This window comes from Pimephales promelas, chromosome 23 (genome assembly GCF_988280905.1).
Source record: "Pimephales promelas chromosome 23, fPimPro1.hap1.1, whole genome shotgun sequence".
NCBI classification, from domain to species: Eukaryota; Metazoa; Chordata; class Actinopteri; order Cypriniformes; family Leuciscidae; genus Pimephales; species Pimephales promelas.
Genome location: NC_142791.1, coordinates 7,080,583 through 7,102,237, shown reverse-complemented (window position 1 = coordinate 7,102,237; position 21,655 = coordinate 7,080,583). Strand labels below are relative to the sequence as shown.

Here is a 21,655-nt window from a genome sequence, read left to right as displayed (position 1 = left end):
TATAAGGCGCAGATATATATGGGCCAGAAGGCGCCTCCTAGTGGTCTAACCCTAACCTACCCCATACCTATACCCATGACCAAAGCGTGTTATATTGACGCTAAAGGGTGCCATGTGCGTTGGATGTACACGCATTGTCAAACGCGTCACTATATGATGCCCTAGGATGAGAATGCGTTGGTATTTCAACTTCCAGTTGTCTGCTTTAAGTAATCATTCTTCCCTATACATAATACTGTAGGTTACAAGGACATTACTGTGACTCTCACAGTACTTTTCATTACTGCTATTTTTGACCAAATCTACAGTATGCTATTCTACTCTGAACTTAGTAACTTCCTGTATACAAACACAAAAAATTACTGTAGATTTCACTTGTGTTTTTACAGTGCACTGGCAGCTCGGTTGCCAGCCAATTACTCCATTTATATTGACCTCACTATGTAATTCAAATATATTTTCACTCTGAATAGAGAATACAGGGAGCAAATGTATTTAACAAAACTACAAAAGTCAAATCACCAGAAGCCAGATATTGTGTTTTCAACACCAATAAGTGAAGAATTATAATAAGCTTGTTATAATAATGATTTGTTTAACTGTGACTGTTGATAAATTGATATGTATATTCTTATTCAAATCATACAATATGCATTAGTTTTATTTACTGGGGCTTACACAATATAACTAAACAGTACTTCAATATTAAGAACCAGTTGGTGCCAAAGCCTATGGTTAGATTACTGACAGTGCAATTGCACCTCCAGTGACCCGAGTTTGATTCCTGCCTCTGGGTCATTTTCTGATCCCTTTCCCCTCTCTCCACTGGACACTTTCTCAATTTCTAACACTGTTCTGCAAAAAAAAAAAAGCAACAAAATAAAGCTGTGCTTGCAAATGAGTCTTTTTTTCTTTGCAGTTGGATGGTTGCTACATAGAAAATTTGGTTATTTCATCTACAGTACGTTTTCTGGACAATTGCTGCCTGTTAAATTCACAGTCAGTTTTTACATTAAGACTTTACTTGTTGAGGCACATGACTATTATCTCATTAAGTAAAATGCCATTATGATTATGGTTAGTTGACACCCCTACACTGAGTGCAAATGGTCTGACAGTTGCACAGTCAATGTAGCTATGTCAACGTGTTTAAAGATGAAGTTGGGCTAATTATCCTCATAAACCAAATTTAGATTTGTCTCCTGCTCTTGACATGCAAATGATCCTGATATAGGCTTCATTTACAATGTTTAAAGCATTCAGCACTCCTGCTTTCACAGATGAATTATTTGTTAGGTTGTCAACACAAAAGCTCATCTGACAGTAGAGCAATGTTTTTGGTATCTCATTCCCATCATCACCTCAGGAACCGCACAGCTGCTTGTCACCACAAATGACTCACTACAGGCTTCAGCACACGACATGATTAGGATAAATTTAGAAGACAGAGTCGGGAAATTCCTTCAGGAGATGTTTGTCAAAGAAAGGAACAGACTTTTGTTCTAATGTCTTTCTGTGTACATGTCTGTAATATTAATTACTGAAGGCTTAGGCTATCTGGCAATTTGTCATTTTAAAGCTTTCGTCTCTGGGCGCAATTTCCTAAAATATGATGTACGTAGTGGTCTCAATAGCTTACATTTAATACAAAACTTTGCAGTGTCAATAACGACGTAAAACGCTATTCTCTGGTTGGTCTCCATCAGATCAACTTTTCCAATCTATATGTGGTTTTAATAAGCCTGTGACGAAAGCATAATAGACTCCAGCAAAACTGTCAGCGTCTGGTGAATTTGTGTTTCAAATCACACTGAGAAGTCTGTTTTCTTCAACACCCACATGTTCCTCTAGAGAGGCCGCTGGCAGTGTGCCCTATGGTGCCAGCAAGCAGGGTTTGCTTTATGAGGATGACTCATGAGACTCAAGTTAGCTTACAGCCTTCTCTAAATCCAGCAGCCGCCAGCGCTGTATAAGCTTCACTACAGACAAACAATAGACCTTTGGGCCAAACAGATTATGGCAAATGTATATTTAAAATATGATTAATCAAGTGTTACAACACCAGCAACCCCCCCTAATTGGGCCTAAGTGGTATTTTGCAAGTGAAAAAAAATGTGTGATTTTAACAGGCAGGCCTATTTCCATCAATGTCACCAGACTCATCCTTATTCTAGCTTAAAGGAGCTGTATGTAAGAAATTTATTTCAAATAATCATAAAATGGCCCTGATATGTCACGAAACATTAAGAAATCATGTTCATTTCAAATACTTACATCACTGACAACAGTCCAGCCAGGATAGTGTCATTTAAAACATGAAGTTGCAGCCCTCAACTGATGTTGATGTTGTCATGTTGTGTTTTGGTCTGATGCGCCACCCTCCACCGATCTACCAATCACAAAGTCAGTAGTGTTGCAGCATCCGGGTTGCCAGCTCTGCTCTAGTTACCACAGCTTCAGATACAAATGAGTCGGATAAAAAAAATGTTGGATCCTGTAGCATATCTGGCAACCTCGAGTCAGGGGGGAAGGGATACACCGCTCTACAGTAATTTGAAAGTGATTGCAGTACCAGTTTTGGCCACAATCTTATGGCTCCTTTAAGTTGAACCAGCTCATTCCCAGATAGTATGCTCTAAGAGCATTGTGTTAATGTTCCCCTTAGGTTATGAAAATGTTATTTCTGAATGTTCAAATGTCCAGTTTTTTTTTTTAGTTTTTTTTATTGGTTATGTAAACGAAAATTTCCATTCTTGAATGTTCTCTGAATGTTCTGAAACTAGTCAAAAATGTTTAATGTATAAATCAATGTTTTGCTAACGCTTTGTAAAAGAACGTTTGTGCATAACATTAGAGAACTTGCCAGAATAATAGGGACAACGTTCCCTTATCTGCATTGGTGATACATAAAAATGTACGTGTACACTTTATTTTAAGGTGTCCTTGTTACAGTGTAATTAGGCTGTACATTACTGAGAAATATTAGCCAACATGTATTTACTATACAGGATTAGGGTTGGGATTAGGTTTGGTTAGGGTTAGCTGCATGTAATTATGCATAATGTATAGAAATTACTAAACTACATGTAACTTTCACGGTTTATGAATGCATTGTTTCCTGCTCGTCTAGTGTTTATGTTGTTATGTGTGTGTGAGTGGGTGTGACTGTCATCAGTGCCAGCTGCAGCTAATCTCCTCACTTTTATATACTCACCATGTTCTCATCTCCTTTGACAGATCGTTGTTTGATGTCCTCTGTGCTGTTGTGTTGATCCTGTTCCTGTGTTGGCGTTCCAGTCTCATGCTCTTGTTCCTGTTCGGTGTTTCCCCTTGGATTACATTCTATGTCCTGGATCCAGTCATCACCTCTCCCAGTGCTCGTCATCTCTTCACTTCATCTGCTCTGTGATTGACCATCAAAGTCCCTGCGCCACTCATTCCGTCTGCCGTCTGGACTTTACATATATATATATATATATATATTTTTTTTTAATAAAGAGTTTACTTGCAGTTGCTTCCTGTCGTCTTTTATGACAGTAACATGTTTAACTTGGACACTATAAAATAAAGTGTTACTAACTTTACTTACTGAACTTCTTAAAAAAAATACATGGAGGTTTTATATTAAAAAACAAGTTAATACAAGACCTCTTAGTTATTTTTGTTTTGTGCTTCTTCTTTTTTTACAGTAAATCTTTTTATAGCCTAAATAGCCTACATGTTGAATAGCACTTTGACGTGTACGATAATGCACAATGATAATGATATGCCTTATATGGCTAATGCATTTTAATTTTGGCTCCAAAAATATTCCACAACAAGTTAGAGGTTTAACTTCCAGTGGTTTTACCATGAGACATTAGAATGACAAGCAGTTTTAAAAACATCAGTATTCAGAATTGGGTAAATAACAATTATTTGTTAAAGAAAATTATCAAATATACACTATTTTGTTCCTTATTTGTGGGAATCATTTAATTTAATAGCCTATTTAAAGAAATCATTGGTGAATTAAGAATTAATTAATTATGAATTATTTTTTTTAACACAAAACATTTCACGAAAATATGTATGATAGGTTTAAAATGATAGGTTTAAAATTATAAACTGATTTCATATCCATTAGGCTATTTGATATTTGAACTAGCTGGTTGACTATATTTTTGTGACAGAATATTTTGTGTGCAGATAGGCTGCCACTGCTGTTTTTAATGCATTTAAATACATATTTACACATTTTACGCATGATTTAATACTTTTCAGGGACTCTGCGTGCAATTAATCACTATTGCCTTTTATTTACTTTATTTATTTATTTTTGTTTGCCCTTTTTTGTCTTAAATGTGTAGGTGCCTTAACAACACACTTTACGGTAATACCCACTTGAGTCAGCTTGAAACTTGCCTGACTGAAATGCACAAGCTGCAATCATTTCTGTTTTATCTTCTCTTCTTTACTTGTAGTTTTATTTTCTTTTTTTCATTTCTCTAAATTAGCTGAATATGACCAAATTCGATTAACACAATGTAATTGAAAAATGACAAATTGAGAGAGACGGAGAAGAGAGGGCCATTGAACAGATGACGTGTTACAGCGGGTCCTTGCATCTTCCGGGTCGGTGTAAACAGTGTGCGGTCTTCTCATACAAATCAGTAAAATGTAAGTAGTAAAGCCTTAATATCATATAACAACACTTTATTTTAATTATACTGTGTATTCCATCTTTAAATAAACTCCGTGAATATATGTCTGTGTCTGCATTAGGTCGAAAGTAACGTTTAAAATCACGCTGACGTCGGACCCTCGGTTACCATATAAAGTGTGAGTGACACATCATTCAACACAAGACACACACCACCAACATTACTATTCCCTTTTTAATTGTTTCATTAGCCCTGATTTTCTTCATTTTCTTGATTCTAATGGGAGCGTATATTATTATGTTCCGTTATTTTATATTGGTTGCTTAATTCTATAATATATTAATTTATTCTTTCATTCATTTCTTCGTTAAATAAATAATTCATAGAATAATGGCCCAACTGACCTCTATATATTTGAAAAAATATTATGTTTTATAATTGTTTTTTAGAGTTTTATATTATATCATAATATATATTATAATTATTAAATTAATATAGTTTTAGCACCACTGTCAACTGAGGAATGAATGATAGTATTTTAAGGCAAAATAAAATGGGTATAACCCTTTGATTAACCATATTTTTTTTTTCTGATTCATCAGTACATTAAGACAGCTGTTTTGTATTACAAGTGTTCTGAAATGTTATTTAATTAATGCACTCACGAAACACTAATTTGCATGCTTTTTCAGAACATAAATCAGAACATTGGATACAGCCAGGCTCGAAAATGTTTCATTTTGTTGATATAATAAGGTTTTCAGAGGGGATTTTGGATAATATTCCCACTCTGTAAATCAAAAAAAATATATATATTACAATATTTTTAAGGAGGGGGGGGGGGGGGGAATTAAATAAATAAAGTGAAAAATATAAGAATACATGTAAGCATCTTTATAAAAACCTCAGAATATAGATAGAAATACATTTGGTGAATGTAAATGCTAATAAAGTGTAGATGGCTGGCTCAAAAAAAAGTGTATTCAATTCAAATATGCAGATGCAAATAGTTAATGTGTAAAAATAAAGTCTTAAATGTGTGTTTTGGATATTTTCTTTCCACTAGTCTGTAAGAAAACTTGTTATGGAAGCAGTTACAAGACGTAAAATTGATCAGTGTCTTCCCTTATCACAAGCTGTTCTTAGTCTGTTTGCCATATTGATTGCAATTAATGTAATTAGGGCTATGGTGGGAATCTATAAATGTCACACTGTGTCTGATTGGTTGGCAGACACACTGACATTTGTGAGAGTGCCATTCAATTTCAAACTGACTGATTTACCAGCTGAGCTCAGTCTTGAGCACCTGCAATGCTGATGCACCGGCCAGTTTGGATGATTTTTTACATGCAGCGTTTTGAAAATATTATTGATCTCCTCGAGTGACAAGTGACCGGACATGAGCTGGTGAAGATGACCTGAGATTAATTTGTTTTAAAACCAAACTAGACAGTAATATGTGTAATATGCTACTGTTGTGTATTATTTAGGGTTCTTTATGGTTGAACTTTCTTTACAGGGTAGTTTTTTTTTCTTCCTTCATTGTTGCACAAAGATTCATCTGCATAATTGTGTTTCAGATTAAGTGTACCTGAGAGCACGCCGTTCACTGCAGTTTTGAAATTTGCAGCAGAAGAGGTGAGTTGATTCATTTGGTCTGATAAAAAAATATTATTTTTGGTGCAGTTGTTCACAGTTCTATTGCAACCTCATTTAAAACCATATTTTGATAGATCTGCTGTGGTGTAGCAATATGTCTTTGCCTTAAAGCTAAGGTGCTTTTGCCTGACATTAGTTTCACATTTTATTTAAAATATGATCAAAAGGGTCTCTACTGCATAATATTGATATTGATTTTTGACAATGGTTGTAAGAAAATATCATTAATTAAAATGTTCTATATCCCATAGCATGGTTCATGATGTGAACTTTAGCTCAATTATATCCAATATTTTTTTTAAGTCTGATTTATCTTTTTTTGAGACGCACTGCTTATCTCTGCCACAGCCTCTTTAAAATCTAAACATGATCATTGTAGAATTAGATAATCAAGTTGATTGACAATAGAAATATCATTAGTAGGTATATCAATATATGTTTATCAACAGATTAACCAACGATGACTGATATTATAAAGTTATACTGTTTAAATAAAAAATGACACGAGATTAGTCAATGTTGTAATTTCCTAATATGATATAGATTTTTTTGCTCTTTTAGTATCAGTGCCATTAAAAATCCATATCATTCGAGTACTCGATTTTTTTTTTAAAACTTGACATAGGCAAAGATTGAGACCAACTATTTAAACTGGATAGTAAGGCCTTATCTTTTCAAGCTGATACAATAATAAATAAATAAAAACACAAATTATGGCTGATACCAATATGTTCTCTGAAATGCATCCTTCTTGATTAGCCATAAATCCTTTGAAATTGGGTAAAGATTTGCCGGAATCCTGTTGGCTGTGTAGTCTGGGTCACGACTGCATTCAGAGCACGCGGACCCACGGCATGACTGAACAACGCTGCAGATTAGCTTAGGTTGTTACTATAATGAAATTCCACATCTGACAACCTCATAATAGGAAGATGTAATGCAAGTGGAAGCCAGAAGAAATGATAGTGCCTTTTTAAAAACACACAAGCTTCCTTTCAGTGTTTTTATTGTTTTGTTTTTTTTCACCCTTTGACTAATTATTTTTGTTCTCCTGCCTCAGGTGATGGTAAAGTGATGGTTATTGGATCATTGTTTTTATTGTCTCTTTTCCTCCTGACAAAAACGACAGACAAAAAAAAAGGCAAATGAGAAATTGAATAAACCCCCACAAAAATCTGTATTCATATAATTGAGGATGCATTACAGCCTGTCATATTGCTTCCCATCAGTTTTGCGCTGTTCAGTATTGTGGAAATGATTTCAGGACACCCAGAACGTTTTTCAAAGCTCCTTCAGAATGATTTTTTTTTTTTTTTTTTTTACTGTCTTGGTTCTTTGTGACAGTTACAGTGACAGTTTCTTCCACGATCAGCCAAGATACATTTTTCCACACAAGTTTTGAAGGCTTCTGTTTTCTAGCACAGACTCTTTACACACTCTCAAGTTGTAAGAGTGTGTGTCTCAAACACACACTCAAGTTGAATTTTTTTTTTTTTTTATCTCTGTCTGACTGTACTGTGCTGTTGTCAGACTATCAACAAGTGGTACATAAAACTATTTTATTTCTCTTTGATTTAAAGTTTAAAGTTCCAGCAGCCACCAGTGCCATCATTACAAACGGTAAGTTGTTGATATTATTATTGTCACTATCATAATGCTCATATTTGATCAAATCTTTAAACCAGTGTTCCTCAACCTTTATGACACCAAGGGCTCCCAATGTCCATAACAATATTATAAACTCCCTTGGCCCAGTTTTGTCTTCAAAACTGTAGCTAATTTCTTTAAAAAAAAAAAATACAATAATTGTAACTATATATAACTTTATAACTACAAAAACTACAATAATTATAATTCAAATAATAGCAAAAAAAAAAAAAAAAATCACTATGGTTTGTTAGCTGAATGTTCTTTTAATGTCCCGTTCTTTTAACCAATAAATGTACATTACTCGTCCAGTTATTTGTTATTAGGATAAGGATATGATAATTCTTAAGGATAAGAATTCTTAATTCAATAAAATATTTTAGATCTTGGAATAACTAGAAACGCATATGTTCTTAATAAACATGCCCATGGTGATTTAAGATTCTATTAATAATTTTTAAAAAATTTAAGAAATAGAAATCACACTTTTAAAAATCTCAAGTCTCTCAAGTTTTCTAAGACCATGTGAACCCTGTTAAACTCAAGTCTCAAGTTTTCTAAGACCATGTGAACCCTGTTATTTATATATGGAACCCTGTTATAGCAACTGTTAAAAATATATAAAAAAAAATTTAACAGTTGTTGAAAATATATATTTAAATTTTTCTATATATTATATATATTTTTTTGGTCTTATTTTAAATCATTTTACGTCATTTTGAGGGTCCTTGGAAGTTTGCTGGGGCCCCCTGGTTGGCCCTGGCCTTTTGGTTGAGAACCACTGCCTTAAACCAGAGTATTAAACTTCATTAAAGCAGTCAGACTTCAAAATAAACACCTAGCAACCACCAGTGCACCCTAACAACCGCATAGCGACACCCTGGCAACTACTCACAACACATTTGAATTACCATTGGGTTGGGTTCTTCAATAACTACACAAAAAAAATGCACAACTACAGTAGTAGCCTAATTTACAAACAACTGACTCTAATGAACTAGTTATTTTTAGGTTTATAAGAACCAAAACCAATGTTGTGGCCTAGTGGTTAGAGAGTCAAACTGCCCTTGAGCAACTGAATTGCTGCCCACTGCTCTGGGTGTGTGTGTGTGTCAGTGGTTTTCAGTGTGTGTGTGTATGTGTTCACTACTCCTAATGTGTGTGCACTAACTGTAGGTTAAATCGCAGTGGACAAATTCCGAGTATGTTACCACACTTGGCCTTCACGTCATGTCTTAAAGGAATCAGACAAAAAGGCTGGGGAATTCTTCAGTAAATCTCACTAAATTCTGTCAGAACAGATTCAAAATGAACCATTGTGTGTACTTGTATAGTTGTAGTTGGAGACTCCAACTTAATGCTGTGTCATGAGTAATTATTGAACAAATGTTAAACAGACCGAAAACATAACTCGCCTCTCACAACGCAAGGCAGATATTGTAAATGCGATGGTTTGAATTGAGATTGTTCAGCATTTCGTTGCTGTCTGATTCATTGATTGTTTTTAAGAATGATTGTTTTGTGTATGTATTCACATTGCTGATGTTCTCCGTGATTATGATTTGTGTAGATGGCATCGGAATCAACCCGGCGCAAACAGCAGGTCGGTGTCTCTATTTCACTCGATCATAGCTACCCTCTGCTGCAGAATCTAGCTGTAATCAATGTCATTTTGACAGCTGTAAATTATTTTCATGCATCCAAATATCACACAGGGGTGGAAATAGTGATTTCTGTACTTTTTTGCCTGTTCAAATGCATGTTTGTTTATTTTGTCGGTGCTTTAATCCACCTTCCATATTTTTGAACTTCCTCTTCCCTGCATCTTCTCATCTTATGAAATGAGATACCTCATCTCACTCTCACCATTTACATGCGCGGCTGAGATTTTCAGGCCTATCCTTTATAATCATCCGTATGCAAATGAAATGGATCCTTCTGTTTACACCCTCATATTGTTCATGTTTATCCGCCTGGGGACCTTTTGAGAGATCGAATGATTTCCTAAGACTCCTTCATGTAAATTTCCCACATTTCCTAATGAATATTGATGATGCGTGCTTGAATTATACAATTCCCCATTGTTGTGAGTTTATTCCCCTGACAAAATGTTTCTTTACAGATGTTTTCCATCCTGCATTGCTTGTCATTTAAGACTGAAGCCATCTGTCTCTAAATCATTGGCGTTCTGTCAATGTTTTCTTTCCTAAGTGCCATGCTGCATGTAATCACATGAAAATGGCCTGTTATTTTTCATATGTGTCATGGGTTGAGCCCTAAATGTCAAATGAGCTGTGATTCATTAGTTTTATAGTAGCGACATGTCTAGCCCGACCCTATGCTGCAGGTTTGTATTATGGAGGCATGCAGTCTTTAGTTTGGATTGAAGTTATACAATCACATACTAAATTTAGCCTATACTCAGACACCTGAATAGATTTATTTTCATATGCTCGCTGAGATGTGAGTTTCTTATAGCAGAGGGAACTGAGCCAGTCTCGGTTTGTTGCTTTTATGCAACATAAAAGGGCTTCCATATAATTTTATGAAGTTGTACCTAAAATTAACCAACATTTGACTTTTATTTAAAATGATTTTAGCTGTAAATGTCCCATATTGCTGGATGTAATGTCATGGATGTCTGATTCTACAGGAAATGTGTTCCTGAAGCACGGCTCGGAGCTACGAATCATTCCCAGGGATCGGGTCGGAGGGGGTCGCCGACCCAGGATTTGACTATCTCACGTTTTTCTGTCACAGACAATAAACATACTTGCGTATTTATTGTCCAGCCCTGAGGTGTCAACTCACTGCTACCCGGGCACTGCTATGGCTCCAAGTCTGTCAGAGGACCTCTCAAATCTCACAGAGCTGCCATCATTTCCCCATTTTCGAACATATAAACTCACTGGACATGGTCGTTTTTGCCCCAGAATTTCAAACCACTAGGTATTTTGATCTTTCACAAAATGTTCTACTTTAAGATCACATACTTAATGTTTTTGTAATGCATATTTTTTATAGTCAATTTAATGACTTAAATAGATCATGTTTGTCATGAATCGCTTTTTCTTTACATTTTATGTTTATGGTCCCTTTGTTTTGAGCTCTGCATTATTATAGGCAGATAATGACAATGTCAAAGTGATGAAAGTCCATCAGTTGTGTATCTCTGCAATTATACAAATTTTAGTATGGTTAAGGAAACTCTAACTATAACAAACTGAGCAATTCGCAACATACTTACTATGTAAAAAATAACTCCCTTCCCCATAGTTATTAAAAATGTTACATAAACTAAATTGATGTCAAAGTTGCTTTTTGTTGGTCTTCAATTCAGCGGCTGTGTGCCTTTTCATTAAGGCTTAAAATCGTGACATACTTCAAGATCTGAATAGTACATCAGGCTAATGATTGATAGGCCTCTACCTTTGCTTTTACACCCTCCACTTACATTACTGCCATGCGTAGGGGAAGGGTCTGACTATTCAGTGTCATAATGGATTTTCGTTTGTTTTAATAAAAGCAGGCATGCTGTGCCCTTTCCATGCCACTCATTACTGGGAAAAGGGGAGAAGTGCATTATAAATACAGCAAGGCCAACATTATTCAAACGCAGACATGTTACTCTTGGTCACATTTGAAAAGACATTGCTTGTCTCCAGCCTCATTTGGCAGGAAATGATGCGGTTTGTTAGTAGCCGTGGAAGAAGCTGTCCTTGTACGATAGCGAATGAGGTTGCCCATATAACAAATGTCAAACTGAAAAGTAAAAAAGTTTCAAGTACTTTTGAGTGTTCATGTCATAAACATTAAAGAAAGCATTGAATGCTAAACCGTATAGTGCCTTTTTTGTTAAATAAATATATCCTGTTTGTTGTTGTGCTACTAAGGATGTTTAGTCACTTAAACCATGTTCCAAAGGTTTAAATGGATAAAACAGGCTTCAAAAGTCTCCTTTATGGTACAAAGAGGTACAAAGACATGCAGTGATGTTGCTATTTGTAAGAGGCAAGCAAATAAGAGACCTGTTGAATATTTATGTTCAGTATCGGGTGTTTTATAGGGTTTAAATGAGGCATTACTTGGCAACCTTTTTTATCAGAGCATAAAGTCTTGTGATGGCACAGATATGGCTAAGCCTAGGAAATAGCTGTAAAGTACTGGGGTCTTGTTTGTCTGACCGTGTTTCCGCTTATATTTCTATAGAAACTTAATTTGAACATTTCTAAGAGGTTTGTGAGAGATTGAAAGCTTGCACAAAGGCTGATATCTGAATTGCTGTTGTCAAATAAGTAATTTACCTCCTGAGTGGCTGAATGTTGTCCGCATGTATTATAGATATGGCTTCCTGTCACTCCTGCTTCTCACTCAATGTATCTTTCAAATGAAAAGATATGTGGCATGAATTTAGATTTAGCTTGTGCATTCAACCGGCAGATTCGTTTTCCAGAGTTCACAGAAGTAATTAATTTGCTATATTTTTTTAAGCAAAGGAAATACTTGCTAGTGTACTGCAGCAAATTGGTTTGGCCTTTGAAAGAATGTTGTTTTGTGCTGTTCCATTCTCTGTTCACAAAACTGGATTATATGTGTTCCTTTGTTATAACAAGGTTCAGGGAATATCAAAGAAATGTTTTTTTTTCTGTCACTGCATGGTATTTTTACTTTAAGACTGTAACATCATAATTGTCAAAAAAATGCTTTCTGCAAAAACAAAGGTAGTGTAAACTGGAGGTACACTATAACTGCAATAAGAATTAAAGCAAGGCCAAAAACAAACAAGAATCAAAGCAAAGTCAAAAATAAAGCCAGAAATAAAAACAAGAGCAAAGACAAAAGAAAGATCAAAGAAAAAGAGGACCAAAACAAAACAAGAATCAAAGCAAAGACAAAAATAAAGCAAGAAAGAAAAAGTGAAGATCAAAGACAAAAGAAAGATCAAAGAAAAGAGGGCCAAAACAAAACAAGATCAACCAAAAGCAAAACAAGAATCAAAGCAAAGACAAAAATAAAGCCAGAAATAAAATCAAGATCAAAGACAAAAGAAAGATCAAAGAAAAGAGGGCCAAAACAAAACAAGATCAACCAAAAACAAAACAAGAATCAAAGAAAAGCCATCAATTAAAACCAAAATCAAAACAAAGCCACCAAACAAAATCAAAACAAAGCCATTAAACAAAATAAAAACAAAGCCATCAAACAAAACCAAAATCAAAACAAACCCATCAAACAAAACTAAAATCAAAACAAAGCCATCAAACAAAACTAAAATCAAACAAAGCTATCAAACAAAACCCCCAAATCAAAACAAAGCCATCAAACAAAATCAAAACAAAGCCATCAAACAAAACTAAAATCAAAACAAAGCCATCAAACAAAACTAAAATCAAACAAAGCCATCAAACAAATCTAAAATCAAAACAAAGCCATCAAACAAAACCAAAATCAAAACAAAGCCATCAAACAAAACCAAAATCAAAACAAAGCCATCAAACAAAACTAAAATCAAACAAAGCTATCAAACAAAACCCCCAAATCAAAACAAAGCCATCAAACAAAATCAAAACAAAGCCATCAAACAAATCTAAAATCAAAACAAAGCCATCAAACAAAACCAAAATCAAAACAAAGCCATCAAACAAATCTAAAATCAAAACAAAGCCATGAAACAAAACCAAAATCAAAACAAAGCCATCAAACAAAACCAAAATCAAAACAAAGCCATCAAACAAAACTAAAATCAAAACAAAGCCATCAAACAAAACTAAAATCAAACAAAGCTATCAAACAAAAACCCCAAATCAAAACAAAGCCATCAAACAAAATCAAAACAAAGCCATCAAACAAATCTAAAATCAAAACAAAGCCATCAAACAAAACCAAAATCAAAACAAAGCCATCAAACAAATCTAAAATCAAAACAAAGCCATGAAACAAAACCAAAATCAAAACAAAGCCATCAAACAAAACCAAAATCAAAACAAAGCCATCAAACAAAACTAAAATCAAAACAAAGCCATCAAATAAAACTAAAATCAAGGCCACCACGACTGAAACAAAATAAAAAAGAAACTTGAAAGTAAATACTTGATTTGGTAATTTATTGTTTGTTTGGATTGATTGGATTATTACTATATTTCAAATCACTGTAGCATTACAGTAGAGATTTGAACTAACCCTAACCCTTTGTTCTTAAAGAAAAGAGCTAACTTTTATCTTGGAATTGCAGCATATTGTTTAAGAGGTCATCTTTAGATATGAGACCAGTCCCTCGCCCTTGCACCTCTCCTAATTTATTGTTTCTTATTCAAAAGGTTTTTGCCCTGCTTTAAATTCTATTAAATGAAATGTCATGCTGGCACGAGGTTGCACCTTCTTAAAGCTTCAGTTTTATTTTACACTTGATGTGACAGGAATGACTGAACAGGATATCAGCAGCGGTGCACGAATCATCAGTGATTCCAACATACGAAGGAATGCGGATTCAATGTAATATGTTCTGAAAATGTGTTTTTCATGGTTGCATACATTTGCCATCATTACTTGAAATCCATATATATTAGAAATGTTTTATATGACATTTGGCACTCATTTCAACAAGCCAATCTAATTTCTGACTATAAGCATTGGAATATAGTCCCACGGATGTTTACACATAAACAGCAATGTTATAGACAAATCGACTAGGGAATGTAAAAACATCAGGCTGACATGGAAACACCTTTATAGGGTTGGTCATAGATCAGCATGAAAAGCACATGCAGCTCGAGGCTAATGTCACAGTGAGCGTCTGGGTGTGCTTGAAGAAAATGAAAAGCCTCAGACAGTTCAAGTGATGATAAAGCTCTTGGGTAGTAAAAATGCCTCTGAAGGAATCGAAATATGTGTGTCTGAGACAGCCAGTCATACACCGACAATAAGATTTCTTTCCTCTTGAACCAATGCCTGGTGTTGGCACTGGTTTGGATTTCTCTGCATGAGGCACTGCAGTTAAAAATGTTTTCATAACCTATCAGCAAATAACATTTTTTGTAACCATCAGAGAAAGGCTTTATAACTCCAATTTATGATAATTCAATCAACAAACACAATTAAGCTGGAATCTGATACAAATGAAGCTGGAAATATGAGACGGGTGTAAGCCAAAATCCTCAAAACCCATCAAATCAATGCAGCGTTCTAACGATAATGGTTTTGATTCACTATTGTTTACCAAATGTTACAACCCAATCAGCTCCTTATAAATGTGTTATTTGATATCAGATTTGAAAAAGCACATTTGTGCCTGTATACGAACACTTATGAAAGCACCATTATGTCACTGCAGCATGCGGCCCAATAATTAACCCCCGTCCCTCTCTCCCTCGCTTTCTCACGCCACTCCTCCTTCCCTGCTTTCTTCCCATTACTGTGGACAGGAAAAGCATGATGTGGCGGCACCAATTATAACAGCCTATTTTCTTTAGTGGCTGCACGGAAAGCAAAAGCGTGAGGTTGAAAGTTGGCTCTACAAAACATCAGCAATGCTCTCCAAAAAAGCCAGAGTTGTCAGCCTCATTAATGATGACCATCTCACTCTAAAGCCACTGATAGATAACTGTCCATTAAAGCATTTTGGAAAACCATAGATCAGATCAGAAGTACTTTGTGTGTGTAGGCTACGAGAAAGATTCAATTATGGCTTGAGTAGGGATTTGTGTGCATGTTTGATTGGGTTGATCCTCTCTAAGCCCCGAGCAAATAATTCATTTCAGTTTAGCTGTTGTTAATGTTTTGATCTTTGATTAGAAAGTCAAAGGGCCTCATAATAAATCTGACAGAGGCTTGTTGCAGGCATCCAATAATATGCAGAATGCCCTCAGTTAGAGTGTGTGTTAATTAAACAACACGTTTTCCAGCATGTCAGATTAACATTTTAATAGGAATAAGTAAAGGCGCTCATAGGACTTATGCATGATGGTATTGCAGAGATACAGCTTTGGTGAACTACTGTATGTGTTTAGCCTTTTTTTTTAGAAATTAAAGTCTCTGAAAATGCATTTTTCACATTCTCACTAGTTCATTTCATTTGTCTAATGCATATAGTCATAATAGAAGAATTGTTTTTCTACAAATGTTTTTTCCGAGTCAATTCGTTCCTTTCGTTCTTTGAATGAACCAAATGATTCCGGAAAAGATTCGTTCAATTTGATGAACGAGTTCGAACTGGAGAGTCACAAACGTGCGTCACAGAACAGAGTAGGTGAAAAATCCTTGGATGACATGGGGGTGAGTAAATTATCAGCAAAAGTTTTTTTTTTTTTTTTTTAAGTGACTACTCCATTAAAATAAAAAAGCAAAATTACCTAAAAGTATTAAATTCATTGTAGCCTATCATAGACTAAATAATTAAGGTGATTCCATTAAAGAAATCAAGCCTTTTTAAGTAAATAGGCCTAGCAGTAACATTTTTTACAGCGGTAATTTGAGGTAAATAGGGTTCACATACCTATTCCTTCTTTATATGTCAGATTTCTGATTGAAGTTGCCCAAGGAATGTAATGAAATCTTCTTTTCTCCTCCATCGCGATTTTTAATTTAAAGGTCCGACCCTTTCACACACTGTTATTTCAAAAAGCTTCACACAAGCTTTGCTGGATGTTGGATTCTCTCTCAATCACCACGCTCAGATTCAGTGTAAGGTTCTGACTTAGCCTATTACTCTGTTGTTTCTGGTTGATCAGATCTTCGCCTGTGGCCTCTCCTGACACCAGTCCACCCTGGGGCCTGCATTAGATCTCATTTTAGATTATCTGCCTCAAATGGAAATCCAAGAGACTGACAGACAAACATTGTTTCCTTCCTTGATTATTCTCCTTTCTTGTTCAAGCTTATTCTTTCAATTACAACCAGACACTGTAATGTCCCTTGAAAATCTGCACTCGGTGGATCAATACTGTATTCACCTGAAACTGAAACATTTATTCTCTGGATCGTCAGTGAAGTCTAGACGTTAATTGGTTTGCTATGGTACGACAGTGCCCTCTTCTGGATCATAAACCCTATTGCATGTGAATTTTGGACATTTGCCATGAAGCTTTAATGACACCTAATTATAACTTGCTGCCACAAAGCTGATGAGGTCTTTGCTTTTCAGCCTCTACAATCAGAACCCTTTATGTAACACTCAATTAATCTGAATCTGGCAACACTATTGAGAGTTTTCTCTCTCCTGCAGGTTGCTTTTGAAAATGTAGCCTTGGTGATGCTATTGGCCTATTATATCGCTGACTCATACTGATACTGTGTGTACATTTAGACTGTACATGTAAAAAAAACAGATATAAAACCTAACAGTGACCGGAAAGGGCTTAAGATGGTAGTTTGTCCTTGAACTTTGACACTCAGCAAACAAGTGCTTGTGCACATTCAGTTATAGAGTGCAATACAGAGGATAATAAGCAAATGAGGTACTAATGAGGGTTCTTTTGGTATGCCTGAGTGAGATATGTAAATATTTGCCATTGAGTGTGACATTTAAAAAAAGGGTAACAATTTATTAATTAAGCTAATTATACACACACACGCACATACACACTAATACAGAGAATTAGCCTAAAATGTTAACGTGAATCTTCTAGATTTCAACATTTTCGTCATATTTCCTCATATTGTGTTCTGTGAGGCTCTATTAAATTGTTGCTATTTATTCATCAAACAAATGATTTAAATAAAATGTAAACAAAGAAATTCCGAAATAAAAAGGTGCGAAGCTATTTGTTTAAATTTAACATCCTCTTTTTGGCATTTTCCATTAAAGAGAAAGACTAAAAAGAAGCCAAAATAAAGGCTATTAATGACAAAGATTATTCTTTTATAATTTGGACTTCTTTTAATGATTTTTTTTTTTTCTTAGCGGAAATGGGATTCCATAAATAAATAAAAAAAATATGAAGTGAATTATGCTAATTATCTCTAAGCATCCCATAAGTGTGGCTTTTTATCTCATAATTTCGATCGTAAATGTAATTTATGACTTTTTATCTCATTATTCAGACTTTTTTTCAAAAAATAATGACTTTTATGTCATATTTAGGATTTACTAAAGCATATCTGTGACTTTTTATCCGATGAATTTAGAAAAAACGCCTCATAACTATGATATTTTTTTATCTCACAATTTTAATTGTTTTATGTTATCATAAACCAATGATTACCATGCATTTTTTTTCTTGTTTTTAAACTTTTTATTTATTTATATTTTTCACAAAACATAACAAAAACACATTTTCTGGGACAAGTAATAGAATAACAAAACATTTATACAAAGAAAGTGTATAATTGTAATAAAAAAGAATTTAAAAAAAGAAAAAAATATATATGTTGCAGAAATGTATATGCTTATATCATTTTAATTATATTCTTTCATTATTTTTAATCTCAGATGCTGCCAATAGCAGCTGGAAGGGGAATGTTGTTAGAAGAAGAAAATAGCAAGTGTTCTCAGAGAAACCGTCTGGTCCGTCTGACTCAAGCCCATCATCAGCACAGCAGTTGTTCCTCAATTGATGATTGTCATTTAGCTCCAACCAGAGCTCTAATTTAAACCTAAAGCTTTAAAGGTGGGTAACACTTCCCCCCACCCACTTTTCCCAGGTCTTTACAGTGAGAGTAGAGGAAAAACACACAATGTTAAATGAACGTTTAGACAACACTGAGTAGGCCTACTGTCTTGAGAAATATGTCCCTTCCCTTCAAGCATCTGTAACAGAAATGGCAACAAACTCAAGAGGAACAAGTGACCTTTCAGAAAATGACATTGTAAAGCTCTGATACTCTCTCACAAATCCCTTAGATGATGTTTTCTTTTGCAAGGTACAAAGATGCACTGTTGACTTTAACAAGAGGTATTTTTGACTGTGGTGTAGATTCTTCCAGATCCATTGGGTAGACAAAGCTTAGAACGTTATGGGCAACCTAGATCCTTAAGAAGTTGTAATGTCCAGCTTTAAACTATATGACTCAGTCAGTGAGACTGTCTGACAGGTGAGCCTTTTAAAAATTGTTTAGGTGCCATTTTTTTACATGTACTATTTGTCAGCAGCCATATCACCCTGCAGCCCAAGACTGGTTGCCCACTGAAGCTAAGCAGGGCTAAGCCTGGTTAGTACCTGGATGGGAGACCTTCTGAGAAAACCAGGTTGCTGCTGGAAGAGGTGTTAGTGTGGCCAGTAGAGGGTGCTCACCCTGTAGTCTGTGTGGGTCCTAACGCCCCAGTAAAGTGATGGGGACAATACTGTCAAAAGAGCACCGTCCTTCAGATGAGACGTTAAACCGAGGCCCTGACTCTCTGTGGTCACAAAAAATCCCAGGATGTCTTTCGAAAGAGTAGGGGTGTAACCTTGGCATCCTGGCCAAATTTGCCCAGTGGCCTCTGTCCATCATGGCCTCCTAATCATCCCCATATATATATATATATATATATATATATATATATATATATATACCAATTGGCTTCGTCACTCTGTCTCCTCTCCACCAGTAAGCTGGTGTGTGGTGGGCGCTCTGGCGCAATATGGCTGCCGTCGAATCATCCAGGTGGATGCTGCACATTGGTGGTGGTTGAGGAGATTTCCCCTTCTATGTGAAGCGCTTTGAGTGTCCAGAAAGGCGCTATATAAATGTAATGAATTATTATTATTATTATTATTATTATTATTTGGCATTGTAATTCTGAACATTTCTCAGTCTGCAGTCACGCCAAATGACAGACTGTCACCACAGGAGAACAGAGGAAACATTAGAAAGGACGTTCAACAGCTGTGAAGTTTAATATAGGCTGCCTCATGAAAGTGCGTATCTATACAAATAATGTTATAGTGCCGAAGTGATGACGTCACTTTGTAGGACAACTCGGAAGCTAGCGGCGCATGGGTTCCCTCGATCGAAAAGCTATGCATTTTCCCCATAGACTTTTGAAAAATCGCAAAAAATGAGATCTGTGTTCAACAAAGAGTTGTGACCCATGTTTTGTCTATAAAGATAATTTTTATAAGTTAATCCAAAATGTATACATTTTGAAGCCTATATAAAGTTTTTAAAAAACACCAGCAGACACAAGTTTAACTGGTGTGTTTTAAGTCATAGAGCAAAACGTGAAAATTTTAGAGGCTTTGTTTCAATAGAGTGCCGAAGTTATGATGTCACTTTGTAGCAGTGGCGTAGCCACGAGGGGGCCTGGGTGGGCCTAGGCCCCCTCATTTACATGTCCGGTCCCCTCAGATTTCTGATTGCTTAAAAAAAAAAAAAAGTTGTTTTATTAGGATTGATAGATTGACCAATCAAAATGCTGCGCGGTAAAATGCGGCTTATTTTCAAACTTGATTTGTTTATATAACGTGTTGCGCGTAACGTACGCTGTCATCTTCATCTTTGCGTGAGAGTTAATCAGTCCCTCCAGAAAAACGCGATTATGCGATCGCTGAATTCAATGCAAAATCAGCCAAAGTCCGCATATTTATGCGGGGGCCGCATTTTTTCAAATACGCCTCACTTTCGCCACAAAAATTGCCGATTTCCGTGCAAAATATGCGGGGTTTGCATAATTTCATAATCCTCGCATTTTCGTTGCAAAAAAAAGTCACATGTATCTTAGCAGAAAGTTGAAAAATGTTGCGTTTGCTTCACATAAGAGCAGCCATTTCCCCCTGTTTCCATGGGAACGTTATGAAGTGACGCAATTACGCGACGCCAGACAGACTCACGGAGGCGATTGACATCTCACAAATCGAACTCGTAGGCTATATCTGTATGTCGAACGTTCTACTGTCACATTGTTACTTAATAAACAACATAAGATAAAAGTAGTAGCATCAAACAGAAATTACCCGCACACATGGGGTGTACGACAGTTCAACAGGGAGCGCGCAGCTCTTAAAGGGGCCACACCTTATTTACACTCTTACAGTCTGAAATAAAACGAGATGAGAAATTAAATATTCCCAGCACTTTCTATGATGTAGTATGCTTGTTTATCAAAGGAAGTAATAAGAAATGACTCTTATATTAACAGGATGTTGGGGGAATCACTTTTTTTCTCTTTTTCATCAAACCGCAATTTTTGCAAGTTCCCTCAATTTTTGTAAATTCCAGCAATTTCATCGCATAAAATTGCATAAATATCCCACATATTCCATCGCATTTTTAAAGAAAACTGGCCGCAAAATCAATCAATTTTTGCCCGCAACAATCACAAAAAAAACTCTGTGTTTTTCTGGAAGGACTGAATACTATTATGGTAAATGTTAAATATAAATCGCAAATTTTTTCACAAATTTTTGGAAATTACCACCACAAAATCAGTCATTTTGATCGCAAAAATCACAAAAAAAAATCGTGAAATCCTGGAGGGACTGGTTAATATGCCGTGACAATGGCAGGCGTTTAAACTCAAAGTACAATATTACACTTTTTTTTAAAAAGCACGGAAAGATCAACTTGATATATATATAAATAATGTTGCCCCCTCATTTAAAGACGGGACCCCCCAAAAATAAAATTCTGGCTACGCCCCTGCTTTGTAGGCCAAAACGTGGAAGTGAGTTAGCATTTTAGCACTTCCTGTTCCCTCGCCCTAAAGTCTATGGGTTTTTTTAATGGGTTTTTGCTAAATCGCCTGAAATGGTCTGTGGTTAACAAAGCCTCTTAATATTTTTAAGTTTTGA

The 21,655-nt window shown here is 35.5% G+C and overlaps 1 protein-coding gene across 1 annotated transcript; it reads left to right on the top strand.

Moving 5' to 3' along the window:
- The first annotated feature begins 4,518 nt into the window (after positions 1–4,518).
- ufm1 (ubiquitin-fold modifier 1) lies at positions 4,519–11,251 on the top strand. Its single transcript, XM_039667525.2, has 6 exons — positions 4,519–4,659; positions 4,765–4,821; positions 6,224–6,281; positions 7,883–7,922; positions 9,520–9,552; positions 10,603–11,251. Coding segments are annotated over exons 1-6 (273 nt in total). The 5' UTR covers positions 4,519–4,657; the 3' UTR covers positions 10,686–11,251.
- The last annotated feature ends 10,404 nt before the right edge of the window (positions 11,252–21,655 follow it).

What these genes read in the sequence shown, in the direction of transcription:
- ufm1 (XM_039667525.2), top strand. An exon ending in CCTCGGTTACCATATAAAGT is followed by an intron (nt 4,822 to 6,223) that starts GTGAGTGACACA and finishes ATTGTGTTTCAG; the next exon opens with ATTAAGTGTACCTGAGAGCA. An exon ending in CAGTGCCATCATTACAAACG is followed by an intron (nt 7,923 to 9,519) that starts GTAAGTTGTTGA and finishes TGATTTGTGTAG; the next exon opens with ATGGCATCGGAATCAACCCG.